The sequence below is a fragment of the Salmo salar genome, chromosome 28, assembly GCF_965601325.2.
Source record: "Salmo salar chromosome 28, fSalSal1, whole genome shotgun sequence".
Classification (NCBI taxonomy): domain Eukaryota; kingdom Metazoa; phylum Chordata; class Actinopteri; order Salmoniformes; family Salmonidae; genus Salmo; species Salmo salar.
The window spans coordinates 24,694,225-24,714,978 of NC_138318.1; the positions used below are offsets into that span (position 1 = coordinate 24,694,225).

The window sequence follows — 20,754 nt, forward strand, 5'->3', positions numbered from 1 at the left end:
AAAATGTTGATGTAACCGTGAAGGACCGTGCACATTAATCAACATTTCAGTGTTCTTATAAATGCGAATGTGCCAGTGTTTGCAAAAGTAGTCTGTTGTATGTGAGCTCTATTTGAGGATTATCACAGATTCCAGGATTGAAGATCGTTTTTGAGTGTGTGACCCTCTCTTTCCCTTCCCTTTGTTACTCCAGTACCGTCAGTCTACCCCCGTAACGTGACTGTTATGCTAAACGAGTCAATGCTGGTGATCCGATGGAAGGACCCACCCCGGGACAGGGTCAACGGAATCCTCATAGGTTATGATGTCATCGTCACGTATGGGACTCAGGACAACAAGGTGATTCTCCTCCTGGAACCTGGAAGACATTGATGCTATCACCCTAGAAATATGATTATTAGACTGGACGTTTCCATCCTATTTCTATGGCGCTCACTGCCTCTCTCAATCACTGAAAGAGGCAGTGGGTCTCCCCATGGGTCTCTCCCCATGGGTCTCAAAAAGTATTCTATTCTATTGATTCATCCATGCCTCTGTGAGATCTAGAATAGCAGAAACTTAAGATGACCTACTGTAAAAGGTTTTGTTGCACTTTCAATATTAACAATGTCAGTTTCATACTGAGATTTCCGGACCAAGATTCAAGAAGTGAGATGGTCATATGATTTTATAGTCAGTCAGTTTGTTCATAAGGTGGTGTGTGTGTGTGTGTGTGAGCGTGTGCATGCGTTGTATGAGGTGGGGGATTGTTGGTCCTTCTTCTGACATTGTTCCTTTCTACCCAACAGACGGTCAACTTCTCTATTCTCTGTCCTGAACTAAAGTGTTTCATTCTACCGTTGAGTCAACAGTAACCTCTCCTGTGTGTAGCAATGCAGGAGTTGTCATTTTTAGGGAATGCTGAAAGTTATTATCCTGGTCCTAGATCTGTAGTGCACTGTGTAGGGAATAGGGTACCATTTAGGACACACCCCAGTTCTCTCTAGTACAATAGCAGGTTTCCTGTCACTTTCTGGTTGTGTAGTGGTTTACTGGAATAGTGTTTCCCCGTCTGAGTCATTGGTCATTGGTTGGTGGAGTGAACGGAAAATGAATACCTTAGATAGAGAGGGACTGCGTCCCAAACGGCACCCTGTTCTCTAATCCCCAACTCAGTCCTGGGGACACCAATGGGTGCACCTTTTGATTTTTGCCCAAGCACTACACAGCTGATTCAAATCATCAAAGCTTAGGAAAGACTGCTCTATTTGCGTCCCACTACATAGGGACTCAAACAAAGGTATACATTTGTAATAACCATATGCCCTGTCCAGTCAAATGATGACATCACCACGTACAAAGGCTTTGTAACGACATCAGTGAATGAATGGATATGTATAATAACCCATGTGGGTCCTGTCCAGTCAAAAGCTGTCTGCATGACGTCATCATCACACAAAGGCTTGGTCAAAAACAACACTCATATATCAGTGACGGGAAGTGTGTGTGTGTGTGTGTGTGTGTGTGTGTGTGTGTGTGTGTGTGTGTGTGTGTGTGTGTGTGTGTGTGTGTGTGTGTGTGTGTGTGTGTGTGTGTGTGTGTGTGTGTGAATGTAAGTGTGTGTGTGTGAATGTAAGTGTGTGTGTGTGAATGTAAGTGTGTGTGTGTGTGTGTGTGTGAATGTAAGTGTGTGTGTGTGTGTGTGTGAATGTAAGTGTGTGTGTGTGTGTGAATGTAAGTGTGTGTGAGACCCAGCTCCTGGATCCTCAGCTGTTCAGCTGTTTCACCAGCCAAACAGCTGTGTTGTTCAAGAGAGTGATTCACAGAAACACCTTACATAGACACCTAACTTATTTTACTTTTCTACTCTACTCTACTCAATCCTGCTCAACTCAACTTTATTCTACTCTACTCATCCTACTCTACTTAACCCTGCTCTACTCTTCTCAACCCTGCTCTACTCAACTCTACTCTACTCAACCCTACTCTGCTCTACTCAACCCTGCTCTACTCAATCCTGCTCTACTCAAACCTGCTCTACACTTCCCCATCCTGCTCTACTCAACCCTGCTCTACTCATTCCTACTCTACTCTACTCAATCCTACTCTACTCAACCCTACTCTGCTCTACTCAACCCTGCTCTACACTTCCCCATCCTGCTCTACTCAACCCTGCTCTACTCATTCCTACTCTACTCTACTCAATCCTACTCTACTCAACCCTACTCTGCTCTACTCAACCCTGCTCTACACTTCCCCATCCTGCTCTACTCAATCCTACTCTACTCAAGCCTACTCTACTCAAACCTGCTCTACTCAACCCTGCTCTACTCAACACTGCTCTACTCTACTCAACCCTACTCTACTCAACTCAATCCTACTCTACTCTATTCAACCCTGCTCTATTCAACCCTGCTCTATTCAACACTGCTGTACTCTACTCATCCTACTCTACTTAACCCTGCTCTACTCTTCTCAACCCTGCTCTACTCAACTCTACTCTACTCAACCCTACTCTGCTCTACTCAAACCTGCTCTACACTTCCCCATCCTGCTCTACTCAACCCTGCTCTACTCATTCCTACTCTACTCTACTCAATCCTACTCTACTCAAGCCTACTCTACTCAAACCTGCTCTACTCAACCCTGCTCTACTCAACACTGCTCTACTCTACTCAACCCTACTCTACTCAACTCAACCCTACTCTACTCTATTCAACCCTGCTCTATTCAACCCTGCTCTATTCAACACTGCTGTACTCTACTCAACCCTACTCTACTCAACCCTGCTCTACTCTACTCAACCCTACTCTACTCAACCCTACTCTACTCAACCCTGCTCTACTCTACTCAACCCTGCTCTACCCTTCTCTGCTCTACACCCTACTCTACACCCTACTCTACTCAACTCTACCATGCTCTACTCTACCCCCTACTCTAACCCCTACTCTACTCTACCCTTCTCTGCTCTACACCCTACTCTAACCCCTACTCTACTCTACCCTGCTCTGCTCTACACCCTACTCTAACCCCTACTCTACCCTGCTCTGCTCTACACCCTACTCTAACCCCTACTCTACCCTGTTCTGCTCTACACCCTACTCTACTCAACTCTACCCTGCTCTGCTCTACACCCTACTCTACCCTACTCTAACCCCTACTCTACCCTGCTCTGCTCTACACCCTACTCTAACCCCTACTCTACTCTACTCTACTCTACCCTGCTCTGCTCTACACCCTACTCTAACCCCTACTCTACCCTGCTCTGCTCTACACCCTACTCTAACCCCTACTCTACCCTGTTCTGCTCTACACCCTACTCTACTCAACTCTACCCTGCTCTACTCTAACCCCTACTCTAACCCCTACTCTACCCTGCTCTGCTCTACACCCTACTCTACCCTACTCTAACCCCTACTCTACCCTGCTCTGCTCCACACCCTACTCTAACCCCTACTCTACCCTGTTCTGCTCTACACCCTACTCTAACCCCTACTCTACCCTGTTCTGCTCTATACTCTACCCTGCTCTGCTCTACACCCTACTCTAACCCCTACTCTACCCTGCTCTGCTCTACACCCTACTCTAACCCTACTCTACTAAACCCTGCTCTGCTCTACACCCTACTCTAACCCCTACTCTAACCCCTACTCTAACCCCTACTCTAACCCCTACTCTACTAAACCCTGCTCTGCTCTACACTACTCTATTCTATCACCAAGCTATAGTATAATTGCTATTTCTAGACATATAATAGATGTTTTTGGTCAGTGAAATAGTACAACATGTTTCTGAGTGTGTGTTTTCTATGCCTTTAGCCAGCAGACCAGTAACACAGTCAGCATGTTAGCTAGTTCAGTTTTAGTTTCCAAAATAAAAGTTCTGGTGTGAAATGTTGTCATAGAGAGATAGTCCACCATGTGTCTGTGTGACTTCCATGTTTTTCCAGGCCTCCAGTCTCACTGTCAGCATGTTAGCTAGTGAGAGAGGAACCCCAGATGTTGCCATGCGGTGGTATTGTGCAACCAAGGGCTTTATCCACTGTCACATGTTCCCCAACAATCCCCCGCTCAGCTCTCTGTAAACACCATGCTGATCATGTCTGAGCCCCAAATGGCAACATATTCCCTATTAAGTGCTCTACTCTATGAGCCCTAGTCAAAAGAAGTGCACTACGTAGGGAATACGAATAGGCTGCGATTTGGAACTAAACCCAAGTCCACATACCAGCCTGCCTGTCAAGAAAGTTTTGTTTTCTTCCCCTTTTTTCAGAGCTTTGTGAAACAATTTTCTCAGCTTCCCAATGTTAGCAGAGCTAGAAACATCCAGAATGGCTCTGCAATGACTTGACACAAAACAAATGTGGGTTACAAGTGCAAATATATTTCACGTTGGCATGAAGGATCGGGAGAACAGACGCAGGAATGCATAATAGGGTTTTTCATTAAGCCCAAATTACGGCGTGCCGTGTAAAGGCACGGGGACGAAGACCAAACAAACACGTAACAAAACACAGGGTAGAAACCCAAACAAAAGAGCGAGGAGTACCTCAAATAAATAACACAAGCGCACAATGATTAACACACGGGACGAGACCCGTAATCATCTGCACAATCCACAAGGGCACGAAAGCCCAAAACACACAGCACAGGTACTCACACTCACCAACAGACATTGTAACAATAATCAACCCCCCAATGGAAAACAAAGGGCACATATATAAAAATACTAATCAGTGGGAATAGGGGACAGGTGTGCATGATGAAAGTTCCGGAGGGATCCGTGACACAATGTTACATAGTATTTGGTTAACGTCATTTCCTGGCTGTTAATCAGAATTTGCCACATATCTAACGCTGACTTTGACACACAGATAATCATTAACTTCAAGGGACCACTACAAACACTATAATCCAAAAAAATGGCCTATAGTACGTATGACAGACAATTTTCCCAGGTGTCCATCTGTTACTGGGTGATGTTCAGTAGGAGGGAAACATTTTGAAACATTTCCAGTAAGAACACAGATTGTAGTTTTACATTGGTAAATTATTTGCTATCATAATAATAATTATTATTTATTAAACTTCTATAGTATTTTCATAAAATCTCAAAGCGCTTCAAGAGCAAAAAACAAACTAGCAATATATCATGACATGATAAGACAACAGATGTAGGATCTTAATTTGATCAGTCTTTTGTTGCTGATCATTTTTCTGCACTTGCAGCAAACGCAAACTTGTAGTGTATTCAAGGTTTAAAAAGGCTTCTAAAGTTTGCAATTTCCACTTAAAAAAGTCAGACTTGTTTTGCCGTAACAAAAAATATATCAACCCCGACAAAAAATAACCATTGACTATAATCCACATAGCAATTCACATTCCCTGTTGCTGCAGGATTATTTTCCTGCTGTAGCAAACTGGCTCAAATTAAGATTCTACCTCTGTAGTTATAACAGTGTTTCTTAATTCCTGGGAAGACATTTTTTTTTTGCCCTAGCACTACACATCTGATTCCACTAGTCAAAGGTTTGATGATGAGTTGATTAGTGGTATGAGTTGATCAGTTGAATAGGTGTCTATTATTGTAAACTGCTGAGTACAACCATGATCGCTCTAACATGCTGTTGTGTTCCTCAGATCCGCAGCTCCTCCAACACTGCTACGGTGGCCCTACAGGAGTTCAACACTACATACAGTGTTCAGGTAGCTGCCTGTACTCAGGCTGGGCGTGGCATGCTCAGTCCACCGGTCGGGATCTTCGTACCAGAGAACAGTGAGTAGACCGCACTACATCAGGAGTCCCTAATCCTAACAGCTTTATACATATTGAATTACATCAGGAGTTCCTAATCCTAACACCTTTATTCATAGTGAATTACATCAGGAGTTCCTAATCCTAACACCTTTACACATATTGAATTACATCAGGAGTTCATAATCCTAACACCTTTACACATATTGAATTACATATTGAATTACATCAGGAGTTCCTAATCCTAACACCTTTATTCATATTGAATTACATCAGGAGTTCCTAATCCTAACACCTTTATACATATTGAATTACATCGGGAGTTCCTAATCCTAACACCTATTGAATTACATCAGTAGTTCCTAATCCTAACACCTTTATACATATTGAATTACATCAGGAGTTCCTAATCCTAACACCTTTATACATATTGAATTACATCAGTAGTTCCTAATCCTAACACCTTTATACATATTGAATTACATCAGTAGTTCCTAATCCTAACACCTTTATACATATTGAATTATATAAGGAGTTCCTAATCCTAACACCTTTATACATATTGAATTATATAAGGAGTTCCTAATCCTAACACCTTTATACATATTGAATTACATCAGTAGTTCCTAATCCTAACACCTTTATACATATTGAATTACATCAGGAGTTCCTAATCCTAACACCTTTATACATATTGAATTATATAAGGAGTTCCTAATCCTAACACCTTTATACATATTGAATTACATCAGGAGTTCCTAATCCTAACACCTTTATACATATTGAAGTACATAAGGAGTTCCTAATCCTAACACCTTTATACATATTGAATTATATAAGGAGTTCCTAATCCTAACACCTTTACACATATTGAAGTACATAAGGAGTTCCTAATCTTAACACCTTTATACATATTGAAGTACATAAGGAGTTCCTAATCTTAACACCTTTATACATATTGAAGTACATAAGGAGTTCCTAATCTTAACACCTTTATACATATTGAAGTACATAAGCATGACAACAACCGCAAGTAGATATTTAACCTGACCGTGTTCTAAATAGTAGGCCGGTTAAGTATGTGATAAAAATAAAGTTTTATTGTATGTGACATTTACAAAATCGAGTATACTTTAAATTTCCGGATGTCATACTAATTTCAGCTTTGACAACAGCTGATAATCAGATATGGGGACGTGCTACTGAAATTAACCAATAACGTGAAACAACACAATCGCGCATGACGCAGTCTCAGTATGCGAAAATATAATGTTTTACAGTGTGCAATTTTGAAAATCGAGTATGGTTTAAATGCCAGGATGTTGTACTAATTTCAGCTCTTCATCTAGTAGAATTGAATGCACACTTTTCCACAATGCATTGGAAGAGGTGGGTTGCAAGTGACAGGCCCTAGTTCTAGTAGCGGTGTGTGGGTAAAATCCAGTGGTGTAAAGTACCTAAGTAAAAATACTTTAAAGAACTACTTACTATTTATATGTTTGACAACTTTTACCTTTACTTCAATACATTCCTTAAAAAAAGATTGGACTTTTTACTCCATACATTTTCCTTTACACCCAAAAGTACTTGTTACATTTTGAATGTATAGCAGGACAGGAAAATAGTCAAATTCACACACTAAACAGAACATCCCTATTCATCCCTACTGCCTCTGATCTGGCAGACTCACTAAACACACATGCTTTGTATGTAAATTATGTCTGAGTGTTGGAGTGTGCCCCTGGCTTTGCGTACATTTTAAAAAAAAGAAAAGAAAATTGTGCCGTCTGATTTGCGTAATTTAAGGACTTTGAAAATATTTATACTTATACTTTGAAATTTCATACTTAAGTACATTTTAGCAATTACATTTACTTTTGATACTTAAGTATATTTTAAACCAAATACATTTAGACTTTTAATCAAGTAAAATTTTACTGGGTGACTTTACTTTTAAGTTATCTTTACATTTACTCAAGTATGACAGTTGGGTACTTTTTCCACCACTGGTAAAATCACCAGGGAAGCCAATCCAGAAAAAAAGCCATATTACAACCTATGTGTTGTGATAGTTGAATTGTTTGCTCTATAACCTGTTAATTTATATGCCTTGCCACTGTGATATATAGGCCTAAGGCCGAGACAATAAGAAGACACAGTCGCAGAATAAATTCATCCAGACCTTTGTTTCATCCCAAAAAGGGAGCGACCTCTGTCCGGTGAGGCCCACAAAGTATATTGCATGTAGGGTAACAAACAGTTACATGACCTACAGCATGGTCAAGCAAGTTAATGTTTCTGACAATTTCGGACCACTAAACAACTATTGATTTAGAACCACAGAGAGTTACTGCAAGACACAAAGAAAACAGGAGCTGCCTCCACTATTCCAGCACCATTTCAACATCATCAAATCGTGTGTGTGTGTGTGTGTGTGTGTGTGTGTGTGTGTGTGTGTGTGTGTGTGTGTGTGTGTGTGTGTGTGTGTGTGTGTGTGTGTGTGTGCGTGCGTGCGTGCGTGCGTGCGTGCGTGTACGTGTGCAAGTTGAAAAAACATGTTGACTCATCCCACATTAACATTTTCAAGGCTGTCTCTTCACATGATAACATTTCTGTCACAACGCCAATGCCATCCTCCTCTCTTTCATGTTGATTAAACGGTCTATGACTCTGTAATACAGTACATGCTTTTAGTTTTTGTTGCCCTAGGCTACCTGGCTAAAATGCTTGCTCACTAGCCAAACTTCCTTTCATGTGCAACGATGAGCCAGCTAATTAACATTAGCCTACTTCATCTAGCTACATATTGAACTATCATCCTCTCAGGCCAGGGGCACAATGTATGAATTTATGGTTGGTTCAGAATCGCCGTTATAATCACTTGCCAGTACAGAGAATTAGGTAAAACCACAAATGAGAATTAGGTAAAACCACAAATGCAAATCCCTATCTCCACTCATGGCTATTTAGGAAAGGGACACTTTTAACTAGCTAGCTAGCCACTAGAGGACAATGACACAACGAGATGTAACAATGCAAGTTTTTCTGCCAATTACGTTTTTCTGTTGATGTTATTGATGTGAAGCCAAATCCAAACTGGTTTCCCTTGACACTTTTTTTTGGTGCGGCAGGAACATTCACAGTTGAGCTAACTCAGTTTAGCTCAACGCTGATTGGCAAATGTTATACTTTTTTATCAAGGGAGGCCAAATGCTCGCTGGTTTCCCTTGCATTCAATACTACAGGTGGAAAAAATGTCATACTCTTTTTGACCAGACCGTATCAGATACGCTACACATACAGAGACAGAGGGGCGCTGTTTTGCTCTCTTGGATGCTTCCTCCGGTGAGATACATTCAGCCTCTTCCGAATTGAAGGATAATTATGAAACAAAGAGAGACGAAAGATGATCAATTATTATGTGTATGTTTTTTTGTTTTTGTTAGTTTTTTGGTAAATGTTTTGGGGAAGCTTTGCTTCCCTTGTCATCCATGAATACACACCACTGCCTAGTTTTCTTCAAGTAGCCATACAACAAAATTAGGCTACTTAATTGGGAAGATGCAGAATAGTGAAGCTTCTGCGGTGGTGTTAAAGGGCAATTCGGTTGTTGCAAAATTACACACAAACTGGGAACACACACATTTACAGCAAAACATATACAACATACAGTTGAGGGAGTTGAAACTTTGATCATGTTTCTATCATGTTTCTATCATGTTTGTGTGTTCTGTTCTATCAATCGATCATACTTTGATTTGATTGATTCATTGCTTGATTGATTCAATCATTGATTGATTGCGTGTTGTGTTCCAGAGTGGCCCCTGTCTCCCTCCTCCAGTCCAGACACCATAGGATCAGACTCTGTGTATATCATACTGGGGGTGGTATGTGGCTTCTGTCTCCTGCTGCTAGTACTCTGGGCTGCTATCTGCATGAGAAGCAGGATACTGGACACACGCTTTGGGTAAGTTTGCATGCTTCTTCACATATTAAAGTCTTAATTGTATCATGATGTACAAGGAGGGGTGTACATTGATGTACTACAGTACCCAAAATGCTGTGTAACATCTGGTTTGTCTTGTTTCTGACGCTAACCTAATGGTGTCCTCAATACCTTAATGATCTGATCATGATCACTTTAAACCCCTGTGTATTGACTTTGACCGTGCTGCAGTCCATTGTTGTAGTACTGGAAGTCACACAGTATCTTGATTCTTAAATTGGTCAGGGGAAACGGTGTAGCTAAGGGCAGTCTTCCTTCCTCAAATAACTTACTTGTACTTGACTAGTAGATCAAAGATCCTCAACAGTGCATCTCCAGCCAGTGAATTCTGTTTTGCCTTTGTAGTGCTCTTCACTCAGTTTCACCAGTAAGAAATGTCTATTGTCTGTTGCTGCAGATGTAAAAGTTACTCAGCATTTTGATCCCTGAAGTTGGTAAGGGGAAACGGTGTATTGGTCAGTGGAAGTGGTTATATTTCCTGTTGAGGGAGGGGTAAAGTTACTCAGTACATTGTCAATAAAGCAGCCTGGTTTCCTCATAATCACTGACAACTGCACCTGAGTCAAGACTGCCAAGGTTGTGCTGACTGGATCACGTTCATTAGGCACCAAATGGAAGAAAACAGACTGAAACAGCTGGACTCAATCAGCAGTGAGATCTGGGCGGTGTTAGTTAAAGGCAGACTATGGAAAACATTTTTCAACAGAAAATGAAAATGGGCCTATCTCATTGGACAAGCCCTGGTAGTCCCTCCCTGTTTGTCTATTTTCTTCTGTTTGGTGCCTAATGAACACAACCATCCCTGGTCTTACTGCTGAAGACAGAAGTAGTCTAGCTGTGTTGGAAAGAAACACCAAAATAATCCTTTCCACTCTAATCCTCTCACCTCTCCACTCCGCTCCACCACTCCTCTCTGCTAGTCTTTCCTCCGCTCCTCTCTCCTCCTCACCAAAACAACCCATCTCCTCTCTGTTCTGCTGTCTCTGTTCTGGAATTCATTATGTTGAAGAGGTGACTCAGTGTTGCCGTTCGGGATATACAGATAAGAATGCTCAGAACTGGCAGACACCTCTCATCCCCCAGAGGCAGGAAAACATCCGGTCATAGAGCTTGCTTCCTGATTCAAGATGAATTCTTAATCGTGTCAACCAAATGATTACAACTCTGAGGCAAGCTCTTGTTAAAGTGTTAGTCAGTGAATGACTCATTCTGCTCCATTGTATATAGTAACTTGTTTTGTTTCTCTCTGGCACCCCCTGCAGTCAAATGTTTGGAAGTGGAGAGAAGCTTCAACCCATCGTTCAGTACAGGCCACAGAAGTCCTACAACCGATCAGCCATTGAAATTACACGTACGTTAATAAACATTCTATTCTAATCTACTGTACTCTGCTCTACTTTACTCTACTTTTCTCTACTCTACTCTAATCCTCTATGTTCCTATTAACATACATCGGAGAAGAAAATCTATATCCACAGATTTTGCATAATAGTAAAAATATGAGCTCTATTTTCCCCTCTTGCCCCCTTTTTAGTAGGTAACCTGGGTGTGAGTGATGAGCTCCAAGCCAAACTACAGGACTTCATGATTATGAGAAATCTGCTCTCCATCGGGAAGGTTCTGGGAGAGGGTGAGGATGACATTCATTTGATTATTTAGTACACACAATTAGGGGCCTATTTGTGTTATAACGTAGGTAGAATACAACTTTATCTCAGTCATATGTCATTTCTTCCAATGTAATTTCTTACTTTTTTTTTGGTCATCTCATTTGTTTGTGGTTGTTCCTTAATCGCATTTCACATGTAATGTATTTGTTGCTACTCGTCATTTAGAGGTATTTCTGACTGTTACCTTTCTGACTGTTACCAACCCATTGTTTATTGACCAGGTGAATTTGGCTCTGTGGTGGAGGGACATCTGAAACAACTGGACGGAACATCTGAGAAAGTGGCTGTGAAGACCATGAAATGTGAGCTTCATCCTCTTGTTAGTTTTCTGTAATTGGGCTGATCTAACAATGCCCATTAATTTAGGTCAGATTCAGAGTGTTTTTTTCTCCTTCTTACTCTCTGATTAATATCCTAGATGGTTGATGAATTCCTCATAGCCTGGTCCCAGATCTGTTTGTGCTGTATTACCAGCTACTATGACCGTTCATGCCATGTTTGGAATGCCAGTGACCGCAGGAGTTGGAAAGATAGTGCAAACAGATCTAAGACCAGGCTAAATAACACATGACATTTGTATTAATCTCCTCTTTGTTTTCCAGTGGATAACTTCTCCCAGAGGGAGATAGAAGAGTTCCTGAATGAGGCTGCCTGCATGAAGGACTTTGACCACCCTAATGTCATCAGGCTGCTAGGTACTGTAGGTCTTCTTTGCTGCCATCACAGACCATCCTGCACAGTCCTGCCCATCATGCAGAAACGATGGATTCATGCTCACTCACTCCATCCAGCCATACATACACATAAGAGATCACAGTTGATGACTAAAGGATTTTGTAATACTTAGTAAAAACTTTATTTTACAGTCATTTTACAACTGGTATTTACCTGGTATTACATTGATCTGCTCCTGCTAGGTGTTTGTCTGGAGGCGGGGTCTGGTCACTTCCACAAGCCCATGGTGATCCTGCCCTTCATGAGATATGGAGACCTCCATAGCTTCCTGCTGCGCTCACGCCTCGGTGACAGTCCACTGGTGAGCTATCTGATGCTTTCCCGAGCAGCACTTTGGAAAAAAGTGTTGTCTTGTCTGAATATGGTTAATGACATTGTAATGATGAAGATGTTGTTTCTTTCTTCTTCTTTTTCTTTCAGTTCCTGCCCACTCAGACACTCCTGAAATTTATGATTGACATCGCCATGGGGATGGAATACCTCAGTGGGCGGAACTTCCTCCACCGTGACTTGGCTGCACGCAACTGCATGTAGGTTTACATTTCACCTGAACCAGAGCCATACTGAGTGTACAAAACATTACGAACACCTTCCTAATATTGAGTTGCACCCCCTTTTGACCTCAGAACAGCCTCAATACGTTGGGCATGGACTCTACAAGGTGTCAAAAGCATTCCACAGGGATGCTGACCCATGTTGACTCCAATGCTTCCCACAGTTGTGTCAAGTTGGCTGGATGTCCTTTGGGTGGTGGACCATTCTTGATACACACGGAAAACTGTTGAGCGTGAAAAACCCAGCAGCGTTGCAGTTCTTGACACACTCAAACCAGTGCGCCTGGCACCTACTACCGTACCCCTTTCAAAGGCACTTACATATTTTGTCTTGCCCATTCACCCTCTGAATGGTGCACATACACAATCCACATCTCAATTGTCTCAAGGCTTAAAAATCATTCTTTAACCTGTCTCATCCCCATCATCTACACTGATTGAAGTGGATTTAACAAGTGACCTCAATAATGGATAAAAGCTTTCACCTGGTCAGTCTATTTCATGGAAATAGCAGGTATTCCTAATATTTTGAACACATAGTGATTTACATCTTTACATTGTGACAAGGTACAGGTCAGAGCTGTATATACACACACACATATATATATATAAACTGAACAAAAATATGAACGAACATGTAAAGTGTTTGTCCCATTTTTCATGAGCGGAAATAAAATATGCCAGAAATGTTCCATATGCACAAAAAGCTTACTTCTCTCAAATGTTGTGCAAAAATGTGTTTACATCCCTGTTAGTGAGCATTTCTACTTTGCCAAGATAATTCATCCACCTGACAGGTGTGGCATATCAAGAAGCTGATTAAACCGCATGTTCATTACATAGGTGCACGTTGTCCTGGGGACAATAAAATTACACTCTAAAATGGGCAGTTTTGTCACACAACACAATGCCACAGATGTCTCAAGTTTTGAGGGAGCATGCAATTGGCATGTCCACCAGAGCTGTTTCTGGAGATTTGATCTTAATTTCTCTACCATAAGCCGCTTTAGAGAATTTGGCAGTACCTACAACCGCAGACCAAGTGTATGGTGTCGTGTGGGTGAGCCTTTCACTGATGTAAACGTTGTGAACAGAGTGCCCCCCTGATCAACTCTATGAGAAGGAGATATGCCGCGCTGCATGAGTCAAATGGTGGTCACACCAGATACTAGCTTAAAGGTATCTGTGGAATCCATAGATTAGGGCCTAATGAATTCATTTTCAATTGACTGATTTCCTTATATGAACTGTAACTCAGTTAAATCTTTGAAATTGTTGTATGTGGCGTTTATATTTTTGTTCAGTGTGTATATACACTGCTCAAAAAAATAAAGGAAACACTTAAACAACACAATGTAACTCCAAGTCAATCACACTTCTGTGAAATCAAACTGTCCAGTTAGGAAGCAACACTGATTGACAATAAATTTCACATGCTGTTGTGCAAATGGAATAGACAACAGGTGGAAATTATATGCAATTAGCAAGACACCCCCAATAAAGGAGTGGTTCTGCAGGTGGGGACCACAGTTCCTATGCTTCCTGGCTGATGTTTTGGTCACTTTTGAATGCTGGCGGTGCTTTCACTCTAGTGGTAGCATGAGACGGAGTCTACAACCCACACAAGTGGCTCAGGTAGTGCAGCTCATCCAGGATGGCACATCAATGCGAGCTGTGGCAAGAAGGTTTGCTGTGTCTGTCAGCGTAGTGTCCAGAGCATGGAGGCGCACCCAAGAGATAGGCCAGTACATCAGGAGACGTGGAGGAGGCCGTAGGAGGGCAACAACCCAGCAGCAGGACCGCTACCTCCGCCTTTGTGCAAGGAGGAGCAGGAGAAGCACTGCCAAAGCCCTGTAAAATGACCTCCAGCAGGCCACAAATGTGCATGTGTCTGCTCAAACGGTCAGAAACAGACTCCATGAGGGTGGTATGAGGGCCCGACATCCACAGGTGGGGGTTGTGCTTACAGCCCAACACCGTGCAGGACATTTGGCATTTGCTAGAGAACACCAAGATTGGAAAATTCGCCACTGGCGCCCTGTGCTCTTCACAGATGAAAGCAGGTTCACACTGAGCACGTGACAGACGTGACAGAGTCTGGAGACGCCGTGGAGAACGTTCTGCTGCCTGCAACATCCTCCAGCATGACCGGTTTGGCGGTGGGTCAGTCATGGTGTGGGGTGGCATTTCTTTGAGGGGCCGCAGAGCCCTCCATGTGCTCGCCAGAGGTAGCCTGACTGCCATTAGGTACCAAGATGAGATCCTCAGACCCCTTGTGAGACCATATGCTGGTGCGGTTGGCCCTGGGTTCCTCCTAATGCAAGACAATGCTAGACCTCATGTGGCTGGAGTGTGTCGGCAGTTCCTGCAAGAGGAAGGCATTGATGCTATGGACTGGCCCGCCCGTTCCCCAGACCTGAATCCAATTGAGCACATCTGGGACATCATGTCTCGCTCCATCCACCAACGCCACGTTGCACCACAGACTGTCCAGGAGTTGGCGGATGCTTTAGTCCAGGTCTGGGAGGAGATCCCTCAGGAGACCATCCGTCACCTCATCAGGAGCATGCCCAGGCGTTGTAGGGAGGTCATACAGGCACGTGGAGGCCACACACACTACTGAGCCTCATTTTGACTTGTTTTAAGGACATTACATCAAAGTTGGATCAGCCTGTAGTGTGGTTTTCCACTTTAATTTTGAGTGTGACTCCAAATCCAGACCTCCATGGGTTGATAAATTGGATTTCCATTGATTATTTTTGTGTGATTTTGTTGTCAGCACATTCAACTATGTAAAGAAAAAAGTATTTAATAAGATTATTTATTTCATTCAGATGTAGGATGTGTTGTTTAAGTGTTCCCTTTATTTTTTTGAGCAGTATATATATATATATATATATATATATATATATATGTATATATATATATATATATATATATACAGTACCTGTCAAAGGTTTGGACACACCTACTCAATCAAGGGTTTTTCTTTATTTTTATTGTTTTCTACATTGTAGAATAGTAGTGAAGACATAAAAACTATGAAATAACACATATGGAATCATGTAGTAACTAAAAAAGTGTTAAACAAATCAAAATATATTTCATATTTGAGATTCTTCAAAGTAGCCACCCTTTGCCTTGATGACAGCTTTGCACACTTTTCTTTCGGAATGTAGTGAAGTAAAAGTAAAAGTTGTCAAAAATATAAATAGTAAAGTAAAAATGTTTTAAATATATTTAAGTACTTTACACCACTGTGTGTGTGTGTGTGTGTGTGTGTGTGTGTGTGTGTGTGTGTGTGTGTGTGTGTGTGTGTGTGTGTGTGTGTGTGTGTGTGTGTGTGTGTGTACAGGTCTGACCTGAACTTTTTCACAATGTAAAGATATGAGTCTTATCTCAGGGTAAACGGAGAGGACGGCAGCTAAACCATCCTTGTTCCTTGGTACTGTTCATGTACGACTGTGGTCTATTTTGGCAACTTATTCAAGTAGAAACTCACTGTTGCTGTCCACCATATTGTCATTGTTATGTAGACACATTGCTCTTGACATTTTGAATAAATGCCAAATTCTTGCACGTGTATCCTGCCTGGTCAATTTTGATCTGTTTCTAGTAAGTGGAATTGATAGATTGTTCTATTGATTGATTGGTTGGTTGGTCTGGTCCTACAGGCTGCGTGATGACATGACGGTGTGTGTGGCAGACTTCGGCTTGTCTAAGAAGATCTACAGTGGTGATTACTACAGACAGGGCAGGATAGCCAAGATGCCTGTGAAATGGATCGCAGTGGAGAGCCTGGCGGACAGAGTATTCACTGTGAAGAGTGATGTGGTATGGAGGTCCACACACACACACACACACACACACACACACACACACACACACACACACACACACACACACACACACAATGATGTTGTAAGAAACGTCTGAGATCGAGCCCCCATCAGCTAGTTTAATTTCTTTCATCCTTGACTGATTATAGGAATACATGTGAATGTGTCAGAGAGAAAGGAAAAGTACTGTTATTCAAGTATTTAGTTCCCTTTCTGAGAAATTAAACAGCCAGCCCATGAAGTTCAGCCCACAGCCACAGCACTCAGCATTGGAAAAGTTATTGGGTAAGAGCCGTGTGACTGCAGAACAGTTAAATGGCTATCCAGACTTTCTGCTTTTCACTCCCTACCTACATGTACATAGTACTTCAATCAATCAATCACCTAACCAAACCTACATGTACATATTACCTCAATCAATCAACCCAACTACCTCGTACCCCAGTACACTGACGCAATACTCCTTGTATATAGCCTGTATATAGCCTCCTTATTGTTATTTTATTGTGTTATTGTATTAATTTACTGTTTTATTTTTTATCTATTTGTTCATTTTCTTACTTTTTAACTGCATTGTTGGGAAAGGGCTCGTAAGTAAGCATTTCACTGTAAAGTCTACACTTGTTGTATTCAGGGTGTGACAAATACAATTTCATTTGATTAGACTGCAAATGTGATACTTGAAATCACAAATTAAAACGCATTTACAGTTCTCTGATCACGTTATGTAGATGCATCTAACATGTTATTTTAGTGGGAGCTAGCAGAACCTACCAATTTTAACATTTACGTTAACAGTCTATCACGAGAGAGAAACTACAGCTAACATAAACGTGTGCTGTGTGTCTTCTTGCAGTGGGCATTTGGTGTGACCATGTGGGAGATAGCGACACGGGGCATGACGCCGTACCCTGGTATCCAGAACCATGAGATTTATGACTACCTACTTTTGGGCCACAGGCTGAAGCAGCCAACAGACTGCTTAGATGAACTGTGAGTGTTTTTCTTCTCTCTACATGGCTGTCTTTCAGATTGGGTTTTAGTAGATAGGAACATTTAGCCTGATCCAATACCTGTTTGTGCTGTATTGCCAACTCCTAAGGTCAATGAATGGACATATTAACTATACAGATCTGGGACCAGGTTAAGGAACATTATGTTACAGCCAGAACAATATAGATAAACTGAAGAAGAAGTAATGCCTGCAACTCTGTTACGCTCCCCAGTGGTTTATTAAGACGCAAAACAGATCACATTTGAATGATTATTCTTACTTCTCCTGTCCACCAGGTACGAGATCATGTACAGCTGTTGGCGTGCTGACCTCCTGGATCGCCCCGTCTTCACTCAGGTGAGAGAACTCCCGACGAAGCTGCTCTAGACAAAGTCTACGTCCCAAATGGCACTCTATTCAATTTATAGTTCACTACTTAGGGAAACCCATAGGGCTCTGGTCAAAATTAGTGCATTATATAAGAAATAATATGGTGCCATTTGGGATGCAGACATTGACATAGACACCCTGGTCAAAAATAGTGCACTACACTCTTAGCACCTTTTTTTTCTATCAAGAACCTAAAAGGGTTCTTCGGCTGTCCTCAAATAAGAACCCTTTGAAGAACCCTTTCTGGTTCCAGGTAGAACCCATTTGGTTCCAGGTAGAATCCTTTTGGGTTCCACGTAGAACCCTTTCCACAGAGGGTTGTACTTGGAACCAAAAAGGGTTCTACCTGAAACCAAAAAGGGTTCTCTTCTCCTATGGGAACAGTTGAAGAGTGAATATAACAAATAAGGTGAAATTTGCTATGCAGACTCAGACTGCGTAAAGATGAATCTTCTAATCTTTCGGACTTTCCTTAGGTTAGAGAACTGTTGGAGAAGCTGACAGAGAAACTTCCGGAGGCTTCTACCAGCAAAGAGGACATCATCTACATCAACACCAGTTTCCCTGAGGAGGATCAGCCCGGTGCTTGTGCAGACTCCCACCTGGATTTGCCTCTTTTTAGCTCCTCCCCTTCCTGCAGTCATAGAAACCAATTCAGCCCCTCCCCTTCCTGTAGCGACCAGTTCAGCTCTTCTCTGTCCTGCAGTGACAGTCGCCAGAGACGAGACAACCGAGATCTGGTGACAGCAGTCATCCACGAGAATATGGAGGAAAAGGAGGAGGAAGATGATCGTTACGTTGTTGTCATCTCTAATGCCAATAGGAGTGGGGACCCCGCTGTCACCATGACAACAGCAGCTGTGGACAGTGACACTCCCCTGTTGGCTCGGGAGGGCTTGGGTGGTGTTTTGGGGGGAGTTACTCGTGACTCAGTGGGAGATGTCACTGGGATGGATCAGCACGCAAGTGACACAACGCTGTTGCTCTGATAGGCATGGAACGTTGGGACTAGAAATCCAGTAATCTGAAACCAGACAAAGAAAAGAAAAGCTCTCCCCCAGGGGTCATGTCTGATGATAATACACATCCTTCTTGTCTGCACTTTGGACTGTTGAGGACATAATATTAGGTATTGTAATGACCCTGCCGTTGATAAGCACGATGACCACTCACCCAAGGGAACTAGCTTTCTTGGAGCAGCGGTAACATTTCTGGATCTGGACCCTATGATACTGGTTGCAAATCACGCCTCGGAATCTCGTGCTACTTCCTCATTTTGTTACAGTTTGAACGTATGGTACTGTGTGGATCATGAGCACATAGACCTTCTGATTGGTGCAGCATGTGTAGTCTCACGTTGCAACACTTCCAAGTTGTTTCACCAAGGATCTGCCCAGTGTCTATAGAAATATAATCCCTATTTCTATGATCCTGTCTTGTGTAGTTCTGTCCAGTTTCCATAGAAATATAATCCCTATTTCTTTGATTCTGTCTTGTGGCATTATTAAAATAGTGTTATTGCCTTGTTTATTCCCCAATGCTTTGCATTGAAATAATTGTGACCAGTTTTCCAGTGGATGTTTATACCTCAAATGGTTACCACCAGCTATCAGTGTTAATGCAAGAGATGTACATAAGAGACGCTACATTTGCACATCTCTCTTATAGTATATTTCCAATTAAATAAGCTCTGCTAAAAAATGAAGTCAGTGTATCCCTAGCAGATATTGAAAGCTGTGAACAAGGCACAATTACAGCCAACCACTGTTGTAAGTCAGTAGTACACTCCCATTACAATCAGAGGCCATCTAAAGCATGTGTACTGTGTCTTTCTGTCCTTCTTGGATCCACACACATAGCAGCGCTTCTTCTTGTTGCTACCGCCTGCAATCTACTCACACTTACTTTCGGTATTGGAGTTGTTGGTTCTGCGGGTCAGGCGGATGGGGCACCAGCATCCTCCTCCTGAATCCTCCTCATGATGGCTGCAAAAGCTGGGGTCCTTGGGATATGTTGCCTCCTCTGGATTTGAGGTCTTACCAATGCCTTGCCCTGTTCTTCGAGAAAGAGATGTCTCCTCTGGAGCTTCCCTCTGTAACAATCTGGGTTCAACCCCATCCAGATGACCAACGCGTTGTACGCCGAGATGCCCAAGATGTTGAAGAATTTCACAAGTGTCCAGGGTAGGGTTCTTCTTTTGCAGCTGTAGCCAGTCACCAGCTTGTTTAAATTGTCCACCCCTCCTTTTGTGGCATTGTAATCCATTATGATTTCTGTTTTTTGATGTTCCTGGCCACAAATTCTCCCATCCCTATGCAGCGTACTCATGAGTACCACATTTTTGCCTTTCTTTGGCACGTAGGACACTAGGGACGTTCTGGACATGAACACAAACTTAAAGGAATTTATAGGCCAGTTCCATGTATTCAACAGCTGAGGTGGGATCTCTGGCTTGTTTTTTCTTACTGGTCCTACCATTGTCAGCTTCCTCTTGAGGAGCTCCTGTCCCAGCTTGTGTGAAGTAAAAAAGTTATTGCATGTGATGTTGTGGCCACAGAGTCCCTGTGTCACATCCAGGACAACCCGCATCCCTTGGTTCTTCTCAGGAGCTCCTCCATCTGGCTTCCCTGTATACACTTGCATGTCCCACGCATATGATGAAGCAGCATCACAGGCAGCACAGATCTTGATTCCATATTTTGTGGGTTTAGATGGTATGTACTGCCTGAAAGGGGCAGCGGCCCTTAAATGGCATAAGCTGCTCATCAACAGTAACGTTGGGCCCAGGGTTGTAAAACAGGGGAAGGTGGTCCACCCACTTGTCCCATACTGA

At 42.4% G+C, this 20,754-nt stretch overlaps 1 protein-coding gene across 1 annotated transcript in view; it reads left to right on the top strand.

Annotated features, from left to right (window-relative positions):
* The window catches only part of mertka (c-mer proto-oncogene tyrosine kinase a), a 41,413-nt gene extending 21,954 nt beyond the window's left edge, over positions 1–19,459 (top strand). The window contains exons 9-21 of the mRNA XM_014179999.3: positions 194–339; positions 5,619–5,754; positions 9,550–9,700; positions 11,002–11,090; positions 11,274–11,369; positions 11,631–11,711; positions 12,012–12,104; positions 12,327–12,445; positions 12,565–12,674; positions 16,373–16,532; positions 17,394–17,530; positions 17,828–17,888; positions 18,398–19,459. Coding sequence (XP_014035474.1) covers positions 194–339; positions 5,619–5,754; positions 9,550–9,700; positions 11,002–11,090; positions 11,274–11,369; positions 11,631–11,711; positions 12,012–12,104; positions 12,327–12,445; positions 12,565–12,674; positions 16,373–16,532; positions 17,394–17,530; positions 17,828–17,888; positions 18,398–18,910 — 1,892 coding nt within the window. The 3' untranslated portion in view covers positions 18,911–19,459. The remainder of the gene's footprint in view (positions 1–193; positions 340–5,618; positions 5,755–9,549; positions 9,701–11,001; positions 11,091–11,273; positions 11,370–11,630; positions 11,712–12,011; positions 12,105–12,326; positions 12,446–12,564; positions 12,675–16,372; positions 16,533–17,393; positions 17,531–17,827; positions 17,889–18,397) is intronic.
* Positions 19,460–20,754: the final 1,295 nt, after the last annotated feature.